Source organism: Rhinoraja longicauda, chromosome 26 (genome assembly GCF_053455715.1).
Source record: "Rhinoraja longicauda isolate Sanriku21f chromosome 26, sRhiLon1.1, whole genome shotgun sequence".
Lineage (NCBI taxonomy): Eukaryota > Metazoa > Chordata > Chondrichthyes > Rajiformes > Arhynchobatidae > Rhinoraja > Rhinoraja longicauda.
In genome coordinates, this window is record NC_135978.1 from 21,888,133 (window position 1) to 21,910,907 (window position 22,775).

The 22,775-nt window shown below is 54.2% G+C and overlaps 1 protein-coding gene across 2 annotated transcripts in view; it reads left to right on the forward strand.

Annotated features, from left to right (window-relative positions):
- LOC144606223 (bridge-like lipid transfer protein family member 2) overlaps window positions 1–22,775 on the forward strand; it is a 65,772-nt gene that overhangs the window by 21,006 nt on the left and 21,991 nt on the right. The window contains exons 14-27 of one of the 2 annotated variants that reach the window (XM_078422114.1): window positions 99–387; window positions 1,844–2,049; window positions 4,034–5,060; window positions 6,400–6,591; window positions 7,171–7,373; window positions 10,523–10,641; window positions 12,211–12,431; window positions 13,507–13,697; window positions 14,242–14,341; window positions 15,396–15,598; window positions 16,564–16,894; window positions 17,694–17,851; window positions 18,632–18,838; window positions 19,903–20,002. In XM_078422114.1, the coding sequence (XP_078278240.1) occupies window positions 99–387; window positions 1,844–2,049; window positions 4,034–5,060; window positions 6,400–6,591; window positions 7,171–7,373; window positions 10,523–10,641; window positions 12,211–12,431; window positions 13,507–13,697; window positions 14,242–14,341; window positions 15,396–15,598; window positions 16,564–16,894; window positions 17,694–17,851; window positions 18,632–18,838; window positions 19,903–20,002 (3,547 nt within the window). The remainder of the gene's footprint in view (window positions 1–98; window positions 388–1,843; window positions 2,050–4,033; window positions 5,061–6,399; window positions 6,592–7,170; window positions 7,374–10,522; window positions 10,642–12,210; window positions 12,432–13,506; window positions 13,698–14,241; window positions 14,342–15,395; window positions 15,599–16,563; window positions 16,895–17,693; window positions 17,852–18,631; window positions 18,839–19,902; window positions 20,003–22,775) is intronic. The other variant, XM_078422115.1, reaches the window with a different exon arrangement.

A 22,775-nucleotide genomic window follows, 5' to 3' on the forward strand; every position in this document is an offset into this window, starting at 1 on the left:
CTGTGACTGCAGTGGGACCAGTGTCCTGTGTGAGTGCCACTGGTTGCCGTGTGTGGGCGGGTGCACCCGGCCTCTCACTCTCCCGTCTCTGCCTTCAGGGGAGTTACAGTCAAGCCAAGTCTCTCATGGGCGATCAAGCCAAGAATCTGCACCTGGACGGCACAGTGAGTGAGCTACAGCTGGAGGTCTCGGAGACGGCCGTGGAGTGTCTGTCCAAGGTGCTGTCCCTGATGCAGGGAGGTGAGCCGGAACCTTTGACAGATAGCTCGGACAACGGGGAATATAATACTGCGGAATTGGACTTCAGCAGTAGACAAAAGGTGCAATTCTCGAAAGTGGACGTTAAACTGGAATACATCACCTTCCTCTTTCTCTCCAGTACTGTAGGTGAGTGGCAGGTGATCACTGTACCTTTCCATTGCATTTAAGTTTGAATCCCGATCTTTCGAGGAGGAGCCTGACCCTGGAACCTCGTCTGCCATGCACATAGACCTTGGCGATCTGTATCTTTACTGTATCACAAAATGCTGGAGTAACTCAGCGGGTCAGGCAGCATTTCAGGAAAGAAGGATGCCTGGCCCACTGAGTTACTCCAGCATTTTGTGATACCTTCGATTTGTACTAGCATCTGCAGTTATTTTCCTACATGTGTCTTTACTGTAGTTACCTGCTTTCGTTCAGATCCTTTCAATATGCAGCAGAACTCTGCAGCAAATGGACAGGCGACATTTTTGATCAGGACCCTGCTGAGAGTCCAAAGATTGTCTGTCATGCTGTGGGTGGATGCCAACACCATGCCTGGCAGCACATTCCAGCACCGACCACTCTCTAGGCCTGACCGCTCACTTGTCCCGCGCATCTCCTTTAAACATTGCCCTTCTCACCTTAAAGCTATGGCCCACAGTCTTTAGACTTTAGGGATATAGAGCAGAAACAGGCCCTTCGGCCCACTGAGTCTAATGTTGAAATGCACCAATATTTCTCGGCTGATTCTTCCACCCCATAGTCAAACAGCAGGGGAACAGGCCATTCTGTCCACCATATCCACACTGACCATGGGCACCCATCTGCAACAATCCCATTTTCCAGAACTTGGAATTTTTGAAATGATTTGACATATCACAATCACGTCTCCTCTTAATCTTCTCTCCAGGGAGAACAGACCAAGCCCCTCCAGTCTTTAGATTCAGGTTTAGGTTTATTATTGTCCCCATGTACCAAGGTACAGTGAAAAGCTTTTGCTTGCCCATAGAATTTGAAAATACTACACATGATTACAATCGAGCCAAACTTAAGTACAGCAGCTGAAGCAAAGTTGTCTCTCCTCATTTGAGACCGTTGGACTTTACTGGACTTTATCTTGCACTAAAAGTTATTCACGTTATTCCCTTTATCAAATATCTGAACATTGTGGATGGCTCGATTGTAATCATGTGTTGACTTTCCGCTGTTTGGTTAGCACCCTGAAAAGCTTTTCACCGCACCTCGATACACGTGACAATAAACTGAACTCAACTCGTATCTGAAACACCCCTTCCTCGGCAAAGTCCTGGCGAATCTCCTCTGCACCCTCCCCAGTGCTGCCACATCCCCAGTCAGCGTCCGGTCACTGCATCCAGAGTTCTGGATGATTGGGTGCAGCGGACAGCAGAAGATACTCATCCTCTCCCTCGCCTGGAAACCCGCGCTGCTGCTAACCCTCCCTCCTTGGGGATCCCTAGAGTCCCAGCAAGGAGCGGGGGTAAAGTTGACCAGAGGCTTCCCGAGGGCAGCAGCTGACGATCAGGGGGAGAGCTGTTGATGGACGGATAACCTGTAGGGACTACTCTCTTCTGTTGGATAGGTGCCAGCATCTTGCAGGTGAAATCCTTGTCTATTGACAACAACACGGACAGCTTCATCATCGAGGTGGAGAATTTGTCCTTGGGAGTGGTGAAGGACATAAAGGGCAGCATACGGCTTCTGTCCAATGTGGAACCTATCTCCAAGCAACTCCTCTCTGTGTCCCAGTTCACCGCAGCGTTCTTCATGCATGGCTGGTCCTTCGAGGTGAGAGTTGATCAGATGTGAGTGTGTAGCAACTTCTAATCAATGCTTGGCAAACAAGATCAACTCCTTACGGCCAGGTCCCTCGAGTGAGCTGACAACGAATGGTCAGGCAGACAGAACGGGGGTGCACAGAAACTTGTCCTTCAGCCCACCCTGTCAATGCTGACCATCGGTCACCCGTTCACACCAGTTCCCACTTTTGCATCCGCTCCCAACACACTAGAGACAATTGACAGAGGCCAATTAACCTATAAACCCGTTCATATTTTGGGATGTGGGAGGAAACAGGAGCACCCAGACAAAACTCATGCGGTCATAGGGAGAACGTGCAAACTCCACACAGTCTCCAAGGTAAAGGCCAAACACGGGTCTACAAGTTATGCTTCTGTGCTGCTGTATTTATCTTTCAGCAAGGTAGTTTTCATAGCTGGTTTACTGTTGCCAAGAAGTCCAGTTGTGCAATGTTTTGGGGATTACGCAATTGAAAATCTAGATGGTTTTCAGGCAGAGTCTTATTTCCTCAGCGATTACTCAATTGATTACATTTGCTGTTATCTCTGGGCCCAACTGTGAACAGCAAGTGGGGATGCTGCCTCGTAATGACAGAGAGCTGTGCTCATTGTGGACCACAGGTGCTGTCTATGTGGAGTTTGCATGCTCTCCCTCTCCCTGATGCTCCTGTTCCCCCCACATCCCAAAGTTGGTTAATTGCCTGCTGGTGTGGGTGGGGGAGTATGTGAAAGAGTTTGGGTTCGGGGAATAAGTGGGATGGCATGGACATGATGGATCGAGCAGCCTCGTAAGGCAGTGATTTTATAAAAGTAATAGTTGATTATGACTTCCTGCCTATTTTGAGTCATGATTCACTCTTGTGCTCCTGAACAGATTCAATATGCTGACTCTGATCTCCCTCACATCCAGGTCTCCTCCTCCCCTACTCTCCCCCATCTGGCCCCCAGTTCCATTCTCTTCCCCCTTAACCCTAGCTGACCATCAGAGTCTGCACGGGCTCCCCTCGGCCCTCCCTGGCCATCAGAACCAGCTGATGCGCCTCCCTGCTGATGATCAGAGTCTGCACGGTGCTCCCACCTAACTTCCCTCACCAGCAGAACTCTCTTGTTCACCCTTTCCCCACCTACCACACCCCGGCATGGCCTGTGGCCTTCAACCAGCCTAATGAACCAGAACCAGAATTGACCACCATGTCTGATGGGCCAGAGTACCACCTGGAGTTTACATTGGTGGAGGGGTCTAGACCCCAAATGGATTTTACCTTGCTATCACACTCCTTTAAAGAACCATTCCCCACCAGCTAGAATTTCCAGGCCAACTTTGCTTTAAGGAGTAACGTCAAATCCTAAGGTGGCTTTTCCCCGCCCTATCTCTCGAACCCCCAGGCAGCATTGAGTAAGCATCCAAAAAAGGAATGAAAATGTGTGTCTACACGGCTCCTTTCAGAGAGGCGAGATTGGACCAGTTGTGGTGTGGCATGTTCAAACGAAGCAAAGTGATGAAGCGATAATGTTTGTGTTTCAATGCAGCAGAGTGAACTCACAACGTGGTCTCATGTAATGGAAATCATTTCAAATAGTGTGTTTCCATGCACCAATGCTCATCCACTTGTGTGTGGCTTCATCGTTGCTGCCCACACACAAGAAGGGCACACCTTTCAAGATACCCCTACAAGAGTGCAGTGCTTCCTCACCACTCCCACAGCGCGGCGCTCCCTCCCACAGTGCGGCGCTCCCTCACCGCCCCTCCCACAGCGCAGCGCCCCTCCCACAGTGCGGCGCTCCCTCACCGCCCCTCCCACAGCACGGCGCTCCCTCACCGCCCCTCCCACAGTGCGGCGCTCCCTCGCCGCCCCTCCCACAGCACGGCGCTCCCTCACCGCCCCTTCCACATAGCGCGGTGCTATCTCCCTGTCACCCTGAGGATTGGGTTGAGGACAGACGTGCTGCTAACTCTCCTCGTTCTCCCACAGTTGAGCTCGATCCAGGACGTCAGTGTGCATTGGGACCCTCCCAGACACATGCTGCTGAACTACCACCTGCAGGAGGCGGCCTTCCTCCAGCGCAGTCTGCGTGCCAGCCTGCCGCAGGTCCGGCCGGCGAGGAGCGGTGGTGGGGAGGTCAGAATGCTCCTCCACCTGGCGCTGGAGCTGAAGAACCTGGTGGTGACGGCACGCCTGGGCCCAGAGCACCTGGTGCAGCTGCGGGCAGAGAACCTGGTGGGCACGAGACAGGCCGGGGGCAGGAGCCTGCAGGCCTCCCAGCTGGTGCTCAGCTTCGACGGGCACAACATCTTCGTGGCCAAGGAGGCCGACGTGCGGGGAGGGGGTGCGGGCGAGCGGGAGGTCCAGCCGGGGGTCAAGATCCAGCTGTGGACCCTCCAGCTGTCCAGCCTGGCCGTGGAGTTCCCCTTCCGCTACGACTTCTCCAGCGCCTTTGACCTCTGCGTGACGGTGGTCAAGTGGCTGAAGGCCTTGCACGGGTCGGGCGTCGGTGCCGCCGGTGGAGAGGGGTCGGTGGGGCCTCTGCCCCCTGACCTGTCGCTGCGGGTGGGCCAGTTCTCTGTGGTGCTGCTGGACAGCGTGTTTGAGGTGAAGCTGCGAGACGACTACGAGCTGATGAAGGACGAGAGCAAGGAGAGCGCAAAGCGGCACAAGCTGCTGAACGCCCGGGTGACTGCCCTGCGCAAGCAGCACGGTGAGCTGCTCCCCGCCCGCAAGATCGAGGAGCTGTACGCTGCCCTGGAGCAGACCAACATCAACATGTACGTGCAGCGCTCCCAGCGCCTCTACGCCAACACGCCCATGCGCAAGGCCCTGCTGACCTGGGCCGTCAGCGAGCTGGCGGTCAGCGCCGCCGCAGATCCATCTGCCCACGGGCACGGCCCGCTGCAGGAGGAGATGAGGAGGCTGGATGCCATCAGCCCCTTCCCCCTGGACGGCCTGAGGCTGCTCATCCAGTGGTGCCGGCGTGTGACCTTCACGGCCAAGGCCTTTCTCGGTGAGTCTGAGCTGTGGACAGCATAGGAGATCCCCGGCCTATCCCCAGGGTTCCCTTCCCTCCTCTGTCATACTCCGAGCACACTCGTCCCATCGCCTCCCTCTCCCATCTCCACCCTCTCCCATCTCCACCCTCCCCCTCTCATCTTCTCTCCCACCTCCACCCCCTATCTCCTCTCTCAGACCCCGTCTCATCTCCTCCCATCGTCTCCTTCAGTCTTCTCTCCCGCCCCTCATCCCTATCCTCCTGGCCCTCCTCTCCTGGCCCCTCCTCTCGCTCCCTTCTTTACAGTCTTTCCCGACCCCCTCCCCATTCCCTCTTCCTAAATTTCCCTACTCCGTGCCTCCCACTCCTGAATCCCAGTTCACACAGTGTCTCTCAGTTTCTGTCTGCAGCCCCTCTGTGGTCTCCCACCACCTCCTTCTCCTCCTCTCCACCCCTCTCTCCCGCCTTACCTGCGATACTGCCCTTTCAGAAGTGTAGAGCTCTCCCTCTGTTAGCGGGTGGGTTTCGGGAGGGATTTGATTTTCAGAGCCTCGGCCGCAGGCAGCTGAAGGCAGGACAGCCAGCGGTGTGACTGTAGAGACAAGAACTGGAGGACCCTGGGGACCTCGAAGGGTCGCAGTGACTCTGCTGGAAGTTGCTTCCAGTGGGATTGTGTCATGCTTTCCACAGCTAAATAGCCCAATGCATATAGTTCAAGACTGGAGCTCTTGGCTGTGAGAGATGTCCTGTGAATTGGTAGTAGTAGTATTAGTCTATTATCATCATCATGTGTACCGAGATACAGTGAAATGCTTTTGTTTGTATGTTGTCCATTCAAATCAGATCATACACCAGTACAGTCAAGCCATACCCAAGTACAACAGGTAGTGCGAAGGGAACAGAGTACTAGAATATATATATTTGCAGCAGTGCAGGATTATGGTTCCAGAGGAAAGCCCAACATATAGTTTAGTTTAAAGATACAGGGTAGAAACAGGCCCTTTGGCCCACCGAGTCCGCACCAACCAGCGATCACCCCGTACACTTGCACCGGGGACAGTTTACAATTTTTACCACTCCAATTAGCCTACAAACCTGTACGTCTTTGGACTGATGGAGAAAACTGGAGCACCCAGAGGTTACGGGGAGAATGTCACGCAGGTCACGGGGAGAATGTACACACTCCGTACAGGCAGCACCCGTAGTCATGATCGAACCCAGGCCTCTGGCGCTGTAAGGCAGCAACTCTACTGCTGCGCCACCGTGCCACGCAACGTCAGTGATGGGTGGACACTGAAGTGGTGACCGAGATGGAGAGGCTTGCGGGCCACTAACCAGGTGTTTGTCTCCGCAGTTCGAATCCGTGACTACCCTCGGTACCTGTTTGAGATACGAGACTGGAAGCTTTCGGGGAAACTGATTGGGGTGGAGGAGGACGGGCGCCCCCTTGCCCGGGGCAAGGTGCTGCTGCCCCTGGGAGCTCCCTGGGGGGACGTGGTCATCGAGAGGAACATGCCCCCTTTGAAATGGTACCATGACTTTGAGAGTAAGTACTGGCGAGCATCTCAATAGACAATAGGTGCAGGAGGAGGCCATTCGGCCCTTCGAGCCAGCACCGCCATTCAATGTGATCATGGCTGATCATTCTCAATCTGTACCTCGTTCCTGCCTTCTCCCCATACCCCCTGACTCCGCTATCCTTAAGAGCTCTATCCAGCTCTCTCTTGAATGCATTCAGAGAATTGGCCTCCACTGCCTTCTGAGGCAGAGCATTCCACTGATTCACAACTCTCTGACTGAAAAAGTTTTTCCTCATCTCAGTTCTAAATGGCCTACCCCTTATTCTTAAACTGTGTGTGGCCCCTTGTTCTGGACTCCCCCAACATTGGGAACATGTTTCCTGCCTCTAACGTGTCCAACCCCTTAATAATCTTATACGTTTCGATAAGATCTCCTCTCATCCTTCTAAATTCCAGTGTATACAAGCCTAGTCGCTCCAGTCTTTCAACATGTGATAGTCCCGCCATTCCGGGAATTAACCTTGTAAACCTACGCTGCACGCCCTCGCACGGGGCCCTTGTGCATCATGACAAGGTTCCTGACTGTCTCCCTCTGCCTCTCCCAGGCCAGGTCTCCCTCTTCACCATCGTGTGGGGTCCGTGCTGGGACCCAGCCTGGACACTGATCGGGCAGGCCATTGATCTCCTCACCAAGCCCACCGTTGACCCCAGCCCCCCTCTCACTTGGTGGGACAAGAGCCGGCTGCTCTTCCACGGGAGCTGGAAGATGGAAATTGAGCAGGCCAACCTACATCAGCTCGCCACTGAGGTACGGGGAAAGAGGGGAGGGTAGAGGAGAGGGGAGGCCGCAAGGTGGGAGGGACATGGGAGAGAGGTGAGAGCGATGGACGAGGGGGAGGGGGAGAGGCAGGGAGCGGGGTTTGGGGAGAGAGGGATGTGGATAGAGGGAGGGAGGGAGAGACATGGGGATAGGAGAGGGATGAGGAGGAAATGATGGGGGGGAGGGGTAGGGCACAGAGATAGAGGGGGGCACTAGAGAGAAGGACATGAGAGGAGAGCGGGATGAGTGGGAGATGGGGAGGGGCACAGAGAGGGATGGGATGAGAAGTGGGAGGAGAGAGGGATGAAGGTGAGGAGAGGAACAAGGGGGAGATGGAGGGGAGGACGACTGGGACATGGAGAGAGGGAGAGAGAGATGGGTAGAGGAGAGAGAGACTGGGAAGGGGTGATGGTTGAGCAGAGAGGAGGGAGGGTGAGAGAAGGGGAGGGAGAGGGTGAAGAGGGATGGTCGAGGGAGAGGGCAGAGGCAAGTTTATTTACATAGCACATTTCAGCAAAAAGTGCTTTACATAAAACATTAAAGAGCAGTTAAAAGCAATTAAAAACAGTCATTAAAGAGAATAGAAAATAAAAAGCTAAAATAGAATAAGACAGGTATAAAATACAAAATTAAAAGTTGCAGTGCAGTGTAAGAAATGAATAATTATTTGATTTAATAAAAGGCAGCATCAAACAGAATAGCCTTCAGCCTCGATTTAAAAGAACTGAGAGTTGCAGCGGGCCTGCAGTTTTCTGGGAGTTTGTTCCATATATGTGGGGTGCATAAAAACAAAACGCCATGTTTAGTTCTGACTCTGGGGACAGAAAGCAGACCTGTCCCAAACGGCCTGAGAGGTCTGGATGGTTCATAAGGGCGGCACGGTGGCGCAGCGGTAGAGTTGCTGCCTTACAGCGAATGCAGTGCCGGAGACTCAGGTTCGATCCTGACTACGGTCGCCGTCTGTACGGAGTTTGTACGTTCTCCCCGTGACCTGCGTGGGTTTTCTCCGAGATCTTCGGTTTCCTCCCACACTCCAAAGACGTACAGGTATGTAGGTTAATTGACTGGGTAAAATTGTCCCTAGTGTGTGTAGGATAGTGTTAATGTGCGGGGATCGCTGGGCGGCACGGACTCGGTGGGCCGAATGGCCTGTTTCCGCGCTGTATCTCTAAATTTAAAATAATAATAATGTAGGAGAAGATCAGAAATGTATTTTGCCCCAAAACCATTCAGTGTTTTATAAACCAACAGTAGTATTTTGAAATCAATTCTTTGACAGCCAGTGTAAAGACCTCACAACTGGAGTGATGTGATCCACTTTCTTGGTCTTAGTGAGGACTCGAGCAGCAGCATTGTGAATCAGCTGCAGCTGTCTAATCGATTTTTTAGGGAGACCTGTAAAGACAGCATTACAGTAGTCAACTCTACTGAAGATAAATGCATGGACAAGTTTTTCCAAATCCTGCTGAGGCATAAGTCCTTTAACCCTTGATATATTCTTAAGGTGATAGTAGGCTGACTTTGTAATTACCTTAATGTGGCTGTTGAAATTCAGGTCCGAGTCCATGACTACACGAAGATTTCTGGCTTTGTCTGTGGTTTTTAACATTGCCGATTGAAGCTGAGCCCTGACTTTTAATCGTTCCTCTTTGGCTCCAAGAACAACTACCTCAGTTTTGTCTTTGTTTAATTGAAGAAAGTTTTGGCACATCCAATAGTTGATTTGTTCGATGCACTTACTCAGTGTTTGCATTGGACTATAGACCCCTGGTGACATGGTTATGTAAATTTGTGTGTCGTCTGCATAATTATGGTAACTTATTTTGTTGTTTTCCATAATCTGAGCCAGTGGAAGCATGTAGATGTTAAACAGAAGAGGCCCCAGAATGGAGCCCTGGCGAACTCCGCATGTCTTATTTGTCTGCTCTGATGTGTAATGACTTCCAGCCACAAAGTAGTCACTGTTCTTTAAGTAGGATTCAAACCAGTTTAGTACTGGGCCAGAAAGTCCAACCCAGTTTTCCAATCAGTCTAGTAAGATGGTGCGGTCGACCGTGTCAAATGCAGTAATACTAAGGCTGAAATTTTGCCACTGTCTGTATTTGTGGAAGACCTTAACAAGAGCAATTTCAGCGCTGTGGTGTGGTCGAAAATCTGACTAGAAGATATCAAAACAGTTGTTTAGTGACAAGAAGTAGTTAAGCTGTTGCAAAACAGCTTTTTCAATAATTTTACATAAAAATGGAAGGTTTGAAATGGGCCTGTAATTGCTCATTAGTGACTTGTCTAGATTGTTCTTTTTCGAGAGTGGCTTGATGAGTGCAGTTTTCAGGGCCTGTGGGAAGACACCTGAGAGAAGAGACAGACGTGTTTACAATTTGTAGAAGATCTGAGGCCAAATAATTTGAAACGTTTTTGAAAAAGAGGGACGATAGGGAAGGAGGAGAAAGGATGGGGAGAAGTGGCACAGAAGAGCGGGGTGGAAGAGACCTGGGCGTGGGGGGAGGTCATTGGGGGAAGGGATAAAGGGTGGTGGGGAGGAGAGGCAAGGCCAAGGGATGGAGGTGGGAGAAGAGGGCAGGGAATTGTAGTGTGGATGGTGTGAACAGGAGCAGGCAGAGGGAGGAAGATGTTGGTGGGAAGAGAGTGGTAGGTGGGTGGGAACCAAAGATACTAGAGGAACAAGATAAACCACTCGACCCTAAAAACCGTGGTATGTCATGGCGCCATTTTAGTAGGCAGAAAGTTGCAGAAACATTTTAAAAGAGAAATAACAAAAATCTGTGAATTGATAGATGATATATTCTTCATTTTAATGGTATCATCACACATACTGTTCCCCCAAAACACTGATTACATTGCGAGAGGCATAACGGATGGCGGGTTTTGCCTACTAAAATGGCTCCTTTGCGTACTACAGTTCAGTATAGGCGATTTCAACGGAGTGGTCCATCTTGTTCCTCTAGTATCTTTGGTGGGAACTGAGATGGAGATTATGCAGTTAGTGGCGGTGGGGAGCATGTTTCAGTCGTTTTGGAGAGCAGATTTTGGTGAGTTTGGAGAGTGCAGGGACAGGCTGGGAGGCGCCTCCTGTGAATACCCTTGTAGTTAGCTGGTTACGTGCTATCACCCCACAGGACCCCTACAACACCACGGAGAACATGCACTGGGAGTGGAGCAAGTTACAATTCAAATGGAAGAACTGTGAATTCTGCTTCGAAGGAGACCTGGATGTCAACGTGCGAACAGCATCAAAGTATGTCCCGTCTCTCCCCCCCCCCCCCCCAACCAGCTCTCCCCAACGGAAGCGACAGTGAGGAGAGTAACACTGTGGGAGGGGCGGTGAGGGAGCGCCGCGCTGTGGGAGGGGCAGTGAGGGAGGGGCGCGCTGTGGGAGGGGCAGTGAGGGAGGGGCGCGCTGTGGGAGGGGCAGTGAGGGAGGGGCGCGCTGTGGGAGGGGCAGTGAGGGAGCGCGGCGCTGTGGGAGGGGCAGTGAGGGAGGGGCAGTGAGGGAGGGGCGCGCTGTGGGAGGGGGGGTGAGGGAGCGCCGCGCTGTGGGAGGGGCAGTGAGGGAGGGGCGCGCTGTGGGAGGGAGCGCCGCGCTGTGGGAGGGGCGGGGAGGGTGCTCCGTGCTGTGGGAGGGGCAGTGAGGGAGCACGGCACTGTGGGAGGGGCAGTGAGGGAGCGCCGCGCTGTGGGAGGGGCAGTGAGGGAGGGGCGCGCTGTGGGAGGGGCAGTGAGGGAGCGGCGCGCTGTGGGAGGGGCAGTGAGGGAGGGGCGGTGAGGGAGGGGCGCGCTGTGGGAGGGGCAGTGAGGGAGCGCGGCGCTGTGGGAGGGGCAGTGAGGGAGGGGCGCGCTGTGGGAGGGGGGTGAGGGAGCGCCGCGCTGTGGGAGGGGCAGTGAGGGAGGGGCGCGCTGTGGGAGGGAGCGCCGCGCTGTGGGAGGGGCGGGGAGGGTGCTCCGCGCTGTGGGAGGGGCAGTGAGGGAGCGCCGCGCTGTGGGAGGGGCGGTGAGGGAGCGCGGCGCTGTGGGAGGGGTGGGGAGGGTGCTCCGCGCTGTGGGAGGGGCAGTGAGGGAGCACGGCACTGTGGGAGGGGCAGTGAGGGAGCGCCGCGCTGTGGGAGGGGCAGTGAGGGAGCGCCGCGCTGTGGGAGGGGCAGTGAGGGAGGGGCGCGCTGTGGGAGGGGCAGTGAGGGAGCGGCGCGCTGTGGGAGGGGCAGTGAGAGAGGGGCGCGCTGTGGGAGGGGCAGTGAGGGAGCGGCGCGCTGTGGGAGGGGCAGTGAGGGAGCGCCGCGCTGTGGGAGGGGCAGTGAGGGAGCACGGCACTGTGGGAGGGGCAGTGAGGGAGGGGCGCGCTGTGGGAGGGGCAGTGAGGGAGCGCCGCGCTGTGGGAGGGGCAGTGAGGGAGGGGCGCGCTGTGGGAGGGGCAGTGAGGGAGCGGCGCGCTGTGGGAGGGGCAGTGAGGGAGCGGCGCGCTGTGGGAGGGGCAGTGAGGGAGCGGCGCGCTGTGGGAGGGGCAGTGAGGGAGCGCCGCACTATTCTAGGGCATTACTGAGGTAATGAGAGCATGGAGATACCCACTGCACTAATGCTGGGGCAATGGGAGACAGCAGGTGGTACTCTACCTGAAACTGAGGGAAGACAGGGTTGAAGGAGACCAGCTTGTAACGTTGGCTCAGTGGGGGGTTCATGTGGGTTTTTCGGAGTTTACACTCCTTAGGCTCAGGAGATTGGTTAGCCATGTGTGAGGACACTGTGCCTTCACTGTGACAAGGTGCTGGGGTGACGGGCTGCTCAGTAACCACTCCGTCCTTCACCTCCCCAGGTACGACGACTGCTGCTTCCTTCACCTGCCCGACCTGCGCCTCACCATCGGCCTGCAGTGGGTCTCCCTCGGGAACCCCTTTGACCACCACAGCGTGGCACTGTGCTCCCCGGACAGCTTGGAGGCCTTGCCGGAGGGAGAGGTGCATGATTCCTATAAACTCTTTCGATCCCTGAATCTCAACCTGTCGGTGACGATGAACCTGGACGCGTCAGGCAGAGGTGAGTGATTGCAGGAACCACCTGTGTTTACACAGCTCACACTCACACACACACTGCTCTCAGGCATTGGTGTATGTGTGTTGAGAGTGTGAGACTGAGTCTGTCCGAGGATTGCTCGCATTTTCTCTTTTGTTTATGCTGTGAGAACATAAGAAGCATTCAGCCCATCAAGCCTGCTCTGCCTTGTATTAGATCATGGCTGATCTGATCTTGGCTCCAGCTCCACTCTCCGACCTTCCCCCCACTCCTGCATAGTTTCTCCTCCCAGAGCTGGATTTACAACCCTCTTAAAGACATTCCTCCTCATCGGTTTAAATCAGGGACCTCTGTGCCAACACTGGGTGTGTGCTGGGAGGGCACGTTTACAGTGGTGTTTACACCATACTGTGATTGTGTACAGGGATGGTGTGTTTCCGCTGCACTGTGAGTGTGCACCAGAAAGATGTGTACACCATAGAGTGAGTGAGTATGTATTGTGAGGGTGTGTGTATACACCACACTCTGAATGTGTATACACCACACTCTGAATGTGTATACACCACACTCTGAATGTGTACCAGAAGGATGTGTGTTTACACCATACAGTGAGTGTGTACTGGAACAGTGTGTATTTACACTGTACTGTGAGAGTGTACCAGAAGGGTGTGTGTTTACACCATACCGTGAGTGACTGCACTGGGAGGGTGTATTTACACTGTACAGTGCATGAGTGTGTACTGGTAGTGTGTGTGTGTACTGTGCTGTGAGTGAGTGTGTGTTTTCACAATCACAATAATACTTTATTAGTTAAGTATGTTTTGCAACATACGAGAAACTTAATTTGCCATACTGTAACAACAATAAAAAGCAACAGGACACACAAAATACATTTTAACATGAACATCCACCACAGTGACACCTCCACATCCCTCACGGTGATGGAAGGTGAAAAAGAGTTTAATCGCTCGCTTCTCTGCAGTCATGTTGTGGATGTTTGCCCACTGCTGTAAGGGCAGTTCCCTCCCGGCGTTGTGCTGGTGGTCATGGCGATGTTGGGTCATGCTTTGGCCAGTAATGCCTCCTGTTCCCCTCGCAGGTAGGACAGAGTCGCGCATGCTGTTGTACAGCAGTACTCTGCGCTGGATGCAGAATTTCTGGGCAATGTGGACGACCATCTCCAGACCCATCTGTCGGGGCAAACTCTTCCAGAATCTGAAGCCAAGCAAGAAGAAGCTGAGCCAACATTACAAGCTGGTCTCCTTCAACCCTGTCTTCCCTCAGTTACAGGTAGAGTACCACCTGCTGTCTGCCATTGCCCCAGTGTTAGTGCAGTGGGGATTTCCATCTCATTCCTCTATTATGAGGCTGTCACTCTCAGACAGCATGACCTTTCAGGCTGGTCATTCTTCGGCTATGATCTGCCTCTGACTGGACATCCAAGAATGTTTCTGGGTGACCGGGGTTCTCCCACCATCTGATTTCCTGCCGCCTCTAGGAGTTTTCCAGTCTTTGGATCTCTCTGGTGTCTCCGTGTCTCTCTGGGGCAAGTTTTTGTCTCTCTCAGTGAATGCCCATCTGTCTGGGCGCATGCATGTGTTCGCCCAGGGTCTGACTCCCTCAAGGTCCCCGCGGGGGAGAGGCCAGGACCGGGTGAACTGGGTGCCGGGCAGGGGTACAGGTACTGGTACTCTGGGGCCAGGAGGGAGGGAGTTGCCCGGGTGCTGAGGGGTCGGGTGTGCCCGCCCGCCGGTGTTGGGGGGGGGGCGTGTGTGTTTTGTGAGATTTCTAGTGATGTGTGCCATTGTCTGATCCCTGGAATCTGCCCTCTCAGGTTCATTACTGGGCATCGTTTGCCCAGCAGCGCGGCATTGAGCTCAAGTGTTCTCAAGGGTATGTCTTCACCCGAGGAACCCAGAGGTTCATTCCCCAGGGTAAGAAAGAATTGTGTTTCTACAGTGACCCACCTGCTTTACCCGGAACTGGCAGTATTTCTAACCTCGCTGTCTCACGGCGCCACATGCCCGGGTTCGATCCGGAACTCGGTGCTCTCTTTGTGGAGTTTGCATGTTCTCCCCGTGACTGAGTTTCCCCCGGGTGCTCCGGTTTCCACCTACTTCACAAATACGTGTGGGTTGTAGGTTAAGTGGCCTCCATTAATTGCCCCTAATGTGTAGGGAGTGGGTCACCCCAGGAACCCACCATTGGCTGTGTAAAAAATAACGCTGCGCACGTCTCCTTTAACCTTTGCCTCTCTGACCTTAAGCCCATGCTCTCTCGTCTTTGAAATATCCACCCTGGGGAGAAAGGTTCTGATTCTCCACCCTATCCATGCCTCATACAGTTTTGTCCAGGTCTCCCCTCAACCTCCGGCAGTCCGGAGAAAACAATCCAAGTTTGTCCAACCTCTCTCTGTAGTTAACATCTTCACATCCAGGCACCATGCAGCCAAACCCATTCTGCTCCCTATTCAAAGCTTCATGTCCTTCCTGTGATGCAGCGACCAGAACTGCACACAATACTCTCCAGAAGTGGCCAAACCAAAGTCTGAGGGAGCTGCAACATGATTTCCATCTCCCTCCCCGAATATTCACGCCTGACCTCCTCGCCTCTTTATCCAGCTTCCCCCTCATCCCTTCTCTGCGATTCATTCCGGGCAGCAGCTGGGATTTGTCTGTCCGGGTGGATAGGGTAGGGGCGATTGTCTCTTCCGCCTTCCCACCCCCATCCCTCCCCGTGAAGCTGCCACCACAGACTGAGGGAGGGGTCTTTCCCCAGCAGGGGGCGCGGTGGATGGGTGGATGTGGTAGGGGTGAGGGCCTCTTCCCTCTGCCTTGTCCCGGGGAGCTGCCACCACAGACTGAGGGAGGGGTCTTTTCCCAGCAGGGGGCGCAGTGGATGGGTGGATGTGGTAGGGGTGAGGGCCTCTTCCCTCTGCCTTGTCCCGGGGAGCTGCCTGCATGGACTGAGGGAGGGGTCTTGCCTCAGCAGGGGGCTTGGTGCTGCGGCGGCCCATCTCCGAGTGGAACGTGACGGAGATGTGCAGCGAGCTGAACCTGGTCACCGTCTACCTGATGACGTCGGCTGCGGATGAGACCACCGAGCAGAGGCTGGACGCACAGGTCACCAAGACCCACCTCCTCAGCCTGTCTTCACTCAGCTACCAGCGGCAGAGCGGCAGAGCGGAGGAGGTAACGTGGGCACGGGTCACTCTGCGACCGGACAATGGGAGGGGGCAATTGGGGGGAGAGGACCGAGGGAGGGGGTAACTGTGGGACCGGACAGTGGGAGGGGACAACTGTGGGGGGGGAGACAGTGGGAAGGGGTAACATGGGGAGGAAGCAAAGGTGGGGGTGATGCGGGTAGGGGTCACCGAATGATGGGACAGCAGGGGGGGCAACTGGGAGGGATCGATGGACAATGGGAGGGGCAACATGGGGAGGGCAGAGGGGTAGCCATGACTGCCTGTACTGGGAGTGCCTGTACTGGGAGTGCCTGTACTGGGAGTGCCTGTACTGGGAGTGCCTGTACTGGGAGTGCCTGTACTGGGAGTGCCTGTACTGGGAGTGCCTGTACTGGGAGTGCCTGTACTTTTTTTTATATAACAAATACTTTATTCCAAAACAAAAACAAACATACAGAGTAGTAACACGATCAAATCAAAAGCTGCCTGTATCGGCAGTTTACAAACAAAACAATTATCAAATTAAAATTCCGCCAACTCTGTCAATAATACATTCGACCTCCCACGGCGACCAGCGTTCACGGATAGCCTCCAGCATCCCCGTGGGCCCCATGTGTTCCCTCTCCAGGGACACACGAGCACGGACATTAGCCCGGAAAAGGGGCAGGCAGCCGACCCCTGTGTGGCCGTCAACTACCCGCTGCTTGGACCTGCGAATGGCCATCTTGGCCAGGCCCAGGAGCAGACCGACAAGGTGACCCTCCTCCCTTCCTCCCGACCCTCCTCCCTCTGTACCGGCTGCCCAAATATCAGGAGCGTAGGCTAAAATGGAGCCAAAACTTGAGGAGCAGCCCCTTCAGATACTTGAACAGGGGCTGCAACTTCTCACACTGCATGTACATATGAAACACGGTCTCTTCCTCGAGTGCTTGTGCCTGTCTGTGGTGGTGTGACGTGTTTCTGCCTGTTCAGGGTGTATCGGTGAAAGAGGAGAGGAGCTACACACACAAGCTGTGCCTGGTTTACCTCCGAGCTTCCTGGACCCCAACCAACCGCACCGTGGCCTTCGGCCTCTACGATGGCTACAAGAAGGCGGCCGTGCTGAAACGCAACCTGTCCACCGAGGCGCTGAAAGGGTTAAAGATCGACACCAACCTGCAGTCCAAGAAACCCAAGCGGCCACCCCCGCTCCCGCCACCCCCCACTGTCTCCAATTCAGAGGTCAAGAAGACGGAGCTGAAAGCGCAGGAATCATCAGGGAGCCGGGCGGCAGGGGGCCTGCATGCAGAAGCAGCCAGGGGAGGTGAGAGGTTCCCCACTGGATATAATCACCAGTGGCCAGTCAGTGAGGGAGGCAGGTCTTTGCCTTTCAGCAAGGCTACACTGGTGTGGATGGTAAATGATAAGGGGTCTGTTTGGATGACCCTTTGGGGATGGTCGGGGTGAAGGGACTGACTGAGAGGCTAAAGGTCTCTTGCCCCCGAAACAGAATGTTTCTGAAACCCTGTCCAGAGACATGAGCAACATCAGGTTGGTGTGATGTGGCACATCAGATTGGGCCGCTGGCAACACTGGCGACCAGGGTTTGACCCAGACCTCCAGCGCTGTTTGTGCGTGGAGTTTGCATGTACACCCTGCGACCGCGGGAATTTCCACCGAGTACTCCAGTTTCCCCCCCACCGTCGCAAAGACGTGCAGGTTTATCGGTTAATCAGGCTCTTTGAATGATCCCTGTAATGCTGGTGAGTGGGAAGGTCTGGATGGGATCTGGGGATAATGCAGAGTAAGATTCATATGAATGGGTAAAAAAAACTTGCCCCTCCCATCTCCTTTAAACCTTTTGTCCTCTCACCCTAAAGCTATTTTTCTATGTGCACCTTAACGCTGCACTCTCAGAGAGTCTTTGATCCAAGCCTCTGTCTTGGGATGGTGTCATCATGTTCTTTGGATCCCTTGACAAACCAGTGAAGCAGATTTATTTGGCAATTATCATGCGTTCAGCAATGGGCTCTCGCTGTGCCCACTTCCTGCATCAGAGAAGAATTTTCTGCTACGCTCTGAGTCCCGGTACTCACAGTGCCTCCTCTCCCTCCCTTGTCCAGGTGCCTCCATGCTGCGGAAGCTGATCGAGGAGACGGACAAGTTTGTGGTCTTCACGGAGGAGGACTCGGGCGTGTGCGACCAGCTGTATGGGAGCGCCGCGTGTCAGACCGACGACGTGATCAACCGCAACTGGCTGATCGAGCTGGTCAACTCCCAGGTGTGGTTAAAGCTGGAGGGGATGCTGGGAGAAATGTCAATGCTGCAGATACAGAAAGCACCACTTCCTCATCTTGCATCCACCTCCCTGCTCCTCTCCGCCCTCCATTTCCCCTCCCCCTTCCCCCTCACTCACCTTGCTCTCTAGGGCCCCTCCTTCTGCATCTGTGCTTCCCATTCACTTCTCAGTGCCCTCCCTCTGTCACGCACCCTTCCTGTTCGGCATCCAGGAACAAAGGAGATTACACAGAGTGATAGGCCCTGCCCGGTCCATCACAGGTACTGACCTCCCCAACATCGCAGGGATCTACAGGAGGTGCTGCCTCAAAAAGGCAGCCAATGTCATCCAAGACCCAGGCCACGCTCTAATTTCACTGCTACCTCCGGGAACTCTTGTAATCTTCTTTGTTCCTTTAATGGCACAGGAGCCTGAAGCCGTGACCACCAGGTTCAAGGACAGCTTCTTCCCTGCAGCCATTAGGCTCTTGAACACTACATAACACAGACCTCTACCATGGATGTCTCTGGACTGTCTTTGGTTGGACCAAGGACTGTGTTTTTTTGCGCTAGTATTGCGGTTATTAATCAATCTTTTTTTTGTTTATTACACATTTTTGTCCATAGTTTTGACTGTTATAAGTAAAAATGTCATTGTTCCGTTTTCGGTACATAGGACACTCTTGACTCCTCTGCTCTCCGACCCCTCTGTCTTTCGTGCATTATGTCCTTTGACCTCTCTCCCTACGCGTGCCCTCTAAACTCTCGCCCTCTGCCCCCTCAGGTGACGTTGAGAGGTGCAGAGACGGAAGGCTGCGTGTTTGTGAGTGCCGCCAAGGCGCAGCTGCTGCAGTGCCTGCACCACCCAGCCTGGTACAACGACACGCTCAAGCAGAAGACCACCTGGACCTGCCTGCTGGACGGCATGCAGTACTTCGCCACCATGGAAACCAACCCTGAGGAGAAGGAGGAGCGGCAGCTGTGGCTGGAGGTGAGTTCTGAGGTCCCTCTCTCTCTCTCTCGAGTCAACGTCACTCCCTGGATCCCCCCTCTCCCCACCGGCTCTTCCTGCTCCCCGATCCCTGCCACTCTCCCCATTCCACCTCTCCATTCTGAACAAGGGATCCTGACCTGAAACGCCGCCTATCCATGTCCCTCAGAGATGTTGCCTGACCCGCTAACTTCATCCAGCACTTTGTGTTTTGGTTAAGATTCCAGCATCTGCAGTTCCATGCTTCTCTGTTTTCCTACCTGTGACTGTGTTCTTGGTCACCTTCTCCATAACGTTCTGGCAATGCACTGCTGCAGGTGATGGTGGAATCAGATGCAATGGAGACACAAAAGGACTCAGTAGGTCAGGCAGCATCTGAAGTAGGAATGGACAGACAATGTTTCTGGTTGGGATCCTTCAGATTGAAGAATATAGCCAGATACAATTACTAGGTACATGGATGGGGGGGGGGGGAGAGAGAGGGTGGCAAGGGGAGAGGGAGAGAGAGAGAGGGAGAGGTAGGGTAATGGGACAGAGAGAGATGGGAAGAATGGGACAGAGAGAGAGGCAGGGGGAATTGGGGGGAGGGAGAGAGAGAGGCAGGGGGAGTAGGAGAGAGAAAGAGAGGAGGGGAGTTGGACGGAGGAAAGGAGAGAGAGAGGGAGAAAGGTGATGGGGAGTGGGAGAGAGAGAGAGATATGGGGAGGGGAGTAGAGAAAGTTGGGGCGAGTGAGAGGCGTAGGGATGGAGAGGGGTGGCGATAAGAGGCACTACTGGGAGAGGGAAAACCCTCCTGTTTGAAATGCCCTTGGAATAAATCCAGCATTGATTGTCCAATCGCCATTATCCCGCCCCCATGAGGGACATGGTTTGATTACTAACATTTTCACATCAGATTGTGGCATTTAAGAGGCTTTTAGAGAGGCACATGGATATGCAGCGAATGGAGGGACTTCGATCACCTGCAGGCAGAGATTAGTTTAACTTAACGTGATGTTTGACATGGCCATTTTGGGCCGATGGGCCTGTTCCTGTGCTGCACTGTTCAATGTTCCATGTTCCAGGTCAAAAGCATCGAAGAGCATCGGAGCCGGAATCTGGACTCCGTAGCGGAGCTGATGGAGAGCGGGCAGGCTGTGGGAGGAATGGTCAGCACCACGACAGGTGAGAGGCAGTGACAAGGGCAACCGGTCACAGCCGACGGGAACCCCAGCCCATGCAGGGGGCGGTTTGTGATGGGACGGTGTAGAGGGAGCTTCACTCTTTTGTTTTTACTTCCAAGGACTTTATTCAATAATTGCATATTACAGTGTACCAGAGGGTATAAAAATGTTCAATAGTCATATTGCATCAGGTAATAATTATAATACAATAATGGCATCTGTATCTACAATGCACTCGACCCCCCGCGGTGACCAGCATTCACGGAATGTCTCCAGAGTCCCCGTGGACACCGCGTGTTCCCTCTCCGGGGACACGCGAGCACGGACATAGGCCCGGAAGAGGGGCAGGCTGTTGACCCTGGTGTGACCATCGCCTACCCGCTGCCTGACCCGCGAATGGCCATCTTGGCCAGGCCCAGGAGCAGACCGACAGGGAGATCCCACCCTCCTGATCGACCCTCCCCACTCCCTGCCTCGTGCCCAAATACCAGAATCGTGGGACTAAAATGCAACCAGAACTAGAGGAGCCCCTTCAGATATTCGTACAGGGGCTGCAACCTCTCACACTCCAAAGACGTACAGGTATGTAGGTTAATTGACTGGGTAAATGTAAAAATTGTCCCTAGTGGGTGTAGGATAGTGTTAATGTTCGGGGATCGCTGGGCGGCACGGACTTGGTGGGCCGAAAAGGCCTGTTTCCGGCTGTATATATATGATATGATATGATATGATATACACGTGGAACACGGTCTCTTCCTCGCCGCTGAAGTTACAAGCGGCTGGTGAGTCTGTGAACCGACCTAAATATCTGTTACACACCACGGCTCTGTGCAACATTCTCCACCCCAGGTCCCCGATATAAAGGGGAAGACTCTCTTATAGAGAGACCTCCACTGGGGACCACTCCCACCGTCAGGTGATAACACAGACTACCAGGGCGTGTCTGGACGGAAGACGAGGGTGAGGAAGTGTAGAGTGTGCAGGAGCAACCTGCAAGTACACGTCTCTCCGCGTCACAGAACGGCACGCTGGGCATCTCGGAAAGGCGGCTCATGTTGTTTAGGGCCGCCTCCCGGGAAAGATTCCGGGACCTGGTCCCAATGAGCTATTCCGACGGAGCAGGCATAAGCTTGGTCGGAATTGTTCCGAGCACACGCCTCTCCTCAACACCCACCGTAACAGGGTGAGGACCGGCCACCCTCTCAGTCACAACACCCCCCTCCCCCTGAGGAGCAGCGCGCTGGCTGAAGGTGACCAGATTCCTAACTCTCAAGACATTTTGGCAGAAGCTGGGCAGATCCCGTGTGGCGGGTCGACTGATGCCCACCGCCGGGAGCCGGGAATGGCCCTGGCAGAAAGAATATGTGGTCAGAGCGTGCCATCTAGGAGGGTGCTCTGCATACAGGTACTTCTGCAGGGTCGTGAGACGGAGGGCTGCCACCTGGGTAACACGCATACCAAGGACTGGTCGCCCTCCTCTAACGGGAGGCTGAGGATCACTGCGGAAACCCAGTGCTTCTTGTCTCCCCAGAAGAAAATCACTAACCTCTTCTGTATCGTGGTAGCAAAGGTAGAGGACGGGACAAAAGTGGCCATCCGGTACTATAAAATAGAGGCCACCAGCTGGTTTATGACCAGCACTCTACCTTGAAAGTAAAGCACTCTGGTCAAGCCTGACCAGCGCTCCAGCCGGGCGACGACTTTCGTCTCCAGCTCCTGCCAGTTCGCCGGCCAAGCATCTTCAATGTGGCTCAGCTAGACCCCCAGGTAGAGGAGGTGCGTGGTGCTCCACGCATAAGATGTCATCTCCTCCGGCAGGGAGTCCACATGCCACTGACCCACTAAACATCCTGAACACTTACTCCAGTTGATCCTGGCGGAGGATGCGGCCGAGAAAACCTGCTGGCACTCACGCATTCTCCGCAGGTCAACAAGGTCAGTGAACGTAAGGAGTACATCGTCGGCATAGGCAAGAGAATCAACTCCACCTCCTGCAAAGTCAGACCTGTCAACTGCCTCTGAAGAAGACATAGGAACAGCTCCACACAGACCGAGTACAACTGACCAGACATGGGACACCCCCTGGCTTACCCCCCTCCCAAAATGAATAGGTGCCAACAACAAACCGTTCACCTTTACGAGACGCTCCGCTGCGGCGTACAAAAGCCGGACCCGCGCCACAAAATACGGCACAAATCCAAACGCCTGCAGCCTCCTGAAAAGGTAGTCAAGATCTACCCTGTTAAATGCCTTCTCCTGATCAAGGGACAGAAATGCAACGACTGACCAGCCCCCTGGGACTGATGGATCAGGTCCCTTACCAGGTGGATGTTATCTTGAATGGACCGGCCAGGGACTGTGTAGGACAGGTCCGGGTTAATCACTTGGGACAGCACGGAACCCAGGCGATTTGCCATTGCCCGTGCAAAAATGTTATACTCTGTACTGAGGAGAGAGACCGGGCGCCAGTTCTTCACCAGGCAGAGATCACCCTGCTTAGGCAGCAGGACAATGACTGCCCTGCGCCACAAGAGGAGCAGCTCCCCGGTCGCCAGGCTCTCTCCCACGACCTTTGTGTAATCTCCCCCTAGAACATCCCAGAAGGCTCTAACAAACTACAGTCAGCCCATCCAGCTCTGGGGACTTACCCCTCCTGAGCTGATGCGGGAGCTTCACTCTGTGTCTGACTTAGGAGTGTGTGATGGGACGGTGTAAAGGAGGCTTCACTCTGTGTCTGACTTAGGAGTGTGTGATGGGACGGTGTAAAGGACGCT